The 2,208-nt window shown below is 38.2% G+C and overlaps 1 protein-coding gene across 1 annotated transcript; it reads left to right on the top strand.

Moving 5' to 3' along the window:
• The first annotated feature begins 730 nt into the window (after window positions 1-730).
• LOC125212242 lies at window positions 731-1,679 on the top strand. Its single transcript, XM_048112350.1, has 2 exons — window positions 731-970; window positions 1,303-1,679. Exons 1-2 carry the CDS (start codon window positions 875-877, stop codon window positions 1,423-1,425), a joined length of 219 nt encoding a protein of 72 aa, XP_047968307.1. The 5' UTR covers window positions 731-874; the 3' UTR covers window positions 1,426-1,679.
• The last annotated feature ends 529 nt before the right edge of the window (window positions 1,680-2,208 follow it).

Here is a 2,208-nt window from a genome sequence, read left to right as displayed (position 1 = left end):
GGGCTCATAGTACTCCACATAATGTGAGGGCGGTAGAAAGCACCGAAGAAGGGAAGACCAGCGTGAAATGCCGCGGGGCTATCACGGCACACACGTGTGCCCGAAGAATCATGTGATGCGTATCGCACACACGCTGTCAAGGCACATCGTCTTTGAAATAGCTGTTTAGCGTTTTAAAATTAGAAAATTAATTTTGCATTTTATCTGCAGTTGAAAATTGTAGTACCACCCAACTGATAACAGTAAGACTTTTAAGTACGTGTTAACTTGTGAGAATGTATAATAGTACAAAAAGTGAACAGACAACTGATAACATGCTGAATTGAAGAGAACAGAATAAATATTCAATGAAAAATTTTCTACCCGAAGCTCGATCGATGAGGCTAATGGAGTGTTGATGTGAAGCTAACTGAGACAATAATAGTGTAAATGATGAGACGATAATAATAGGGTTGTAATTTCCATAGTGATAGTGTGGAAATGTGGAAAGAAACACTTTAATCATCTAGTTAAATACAGGGAGTGCAAAAAAAAAAGTATCAAGATAATGTTTTAGACTTTTAGTTGTGGATTGAGTATATAGCATAATTGTGAAATTTAATTGTTTGCGGGGAAGTTAAGGCAAGGGTAAGACCGTAATTGAAGTAGAGAAGTGGGCGTCAGATGCCACAATGGTTGCCGCGTATTTATTCGCACAAATAAAATGACGCACCACACTTCCCTATATAAATACTCTCTCCTCCCTCCACCATAAATAAAATACCCACCCGCAATTTCCCACCTATTTTCCGCGAAGAATTTCACGCCTTCAATCAGATTCAATTCCAGTTACTCTCTGATTCATCGCGGAAACTAACTACTCTTATCTCAATCAATGATGAAGAAATCCGGCGCCATCGCCGCCTCCGTCGCCGCTTCCGCCACCGCGATCTCGTCGGCGTCGTCCGCCAAATTTCACTTCCCTCGCGAGGTAATTTCCAATCTAGATCCCGATTCTCATCCTAGTTTTCGCGATTTCTCACTAATTTCGCCTTTTCACGGTTGATCTGCATCTCGAATTTATTTTTTCAATTATATGGCGTTTTTTCACCTGAATCGGTGCTAAAATTCGATTTCTCAAGTGTTTTTGGTTGACGATTTACGGAGAAAAGCACCGGTTTGATCAATTAGTGAAAAATATGCATTATTTGAATGTTTCTGTGAGTGTTCTTCGGTTGTTTCTGAGCGCACACATATTTTCAGCAGTCCCATACTCTCAGTTTCACCTTCTGATTTTATTTTAATTTTGATAATTAAAATTAGGATGATCGGGCGAAGAAAAACACCGAGAAGTCTGCATCACAGGGATCGTCTTCTTCGGAAAAATTCGCGCCGAGGTTTGATGGATTGAGATTCATAGAGACGCTGGTGACAGCTCATAGATAAGATCATCTGCGCGTTTCTAATTTTTTCCTCTTCTTTTTCCGTATTTTTGGTCCCAGTAATTATTTAAAAGGCTTGGATGTTGAGTATTATAAGGGACCGGGTGATTTGTAGGCTAATTTGGCGTTGTTAGGTTGATTTATATTGTTGTATCATTGCTGTGTATTGACGTCGACGGATATAAGAATGTATTTGTAGTTTGATAGAGAGAGAGGCTTTTTCTAAAACCGTTGCTAGTTGCTTTATCTTTTCTTCAATTTTTGTCGACTCTGTTTTGGTATTTTCGTTTTTCTGTTTGGAGCGGTTGGAATAAGTGACAAAGCTGGGTTCCCTTTTAGATTCGATAAAATAGACTCAACACAACTAGCTTTTGTGAAGGATGAAGGCATGAATCAAACGATTGGACAATAAAATCAAGATGAGATCATGCTACCTCTAATTGTAATTTGAGTGTACTACTATATTATGATGGGAATTAATTCTATAAATAATGGATGTCGTGTGAGAAGAAAATCGTTGAACTTGATTTAATATAATACCCACCTCCCGGATCCATATTTAACTTTCTTTTCGAGTAAATTTAACAACCAAGTTACTATTAGCATCCAATATATCGTAATGTATATTTTAGCCTTTTCATGTATGGTAAAACCGTAAATTTGGAACCGTTGGTTCACTTCGGAATCAGGCAGACAGTCTACGGTTCAGAACTAGGACCATGGTCAATAGGCCAAATTATAATCGGAACCGCAGACTAATTAGTATGATTATTGTTCAACATATATT

This window comes from Salvia hispanica, chromosome 3 (genome assembly GCF_023119035.1).
Source record: "Salvia hispanica cultivar TCC Black 2014 chromosome 3, UniMelb_Shisp_WGS_1.0, whole genome shotgun sequence".
NCBI classification, from domain to species: domain Eukaryota; kingdom Viridiplantae; phylum Streptophyta; class Magnoliopsida; order Lamiales; family Lamiaceae; genus Salvia; species Salvia hispanica.
This window is presented reverse-complemented; position numbering and strand designations above follow the sequence as displayed.

Bases quoted from the DNA above. Each gene is read 5' to 3' on its own strand.
- LOC125212242 (XM_048112350.1), top strand. From the start codon at position 875: ATGATGAAGAAATCCGGCGCCATCGCCGCCTCCGTCGCCGCTTCCGCC. The intron at 971-1,302 runs GTAATTTCCAAT...AATTAAAATTAG, and splicing joins AATTTCACTTCCCTCGCGAG to GATGATCGGGCGAAGAAAAA.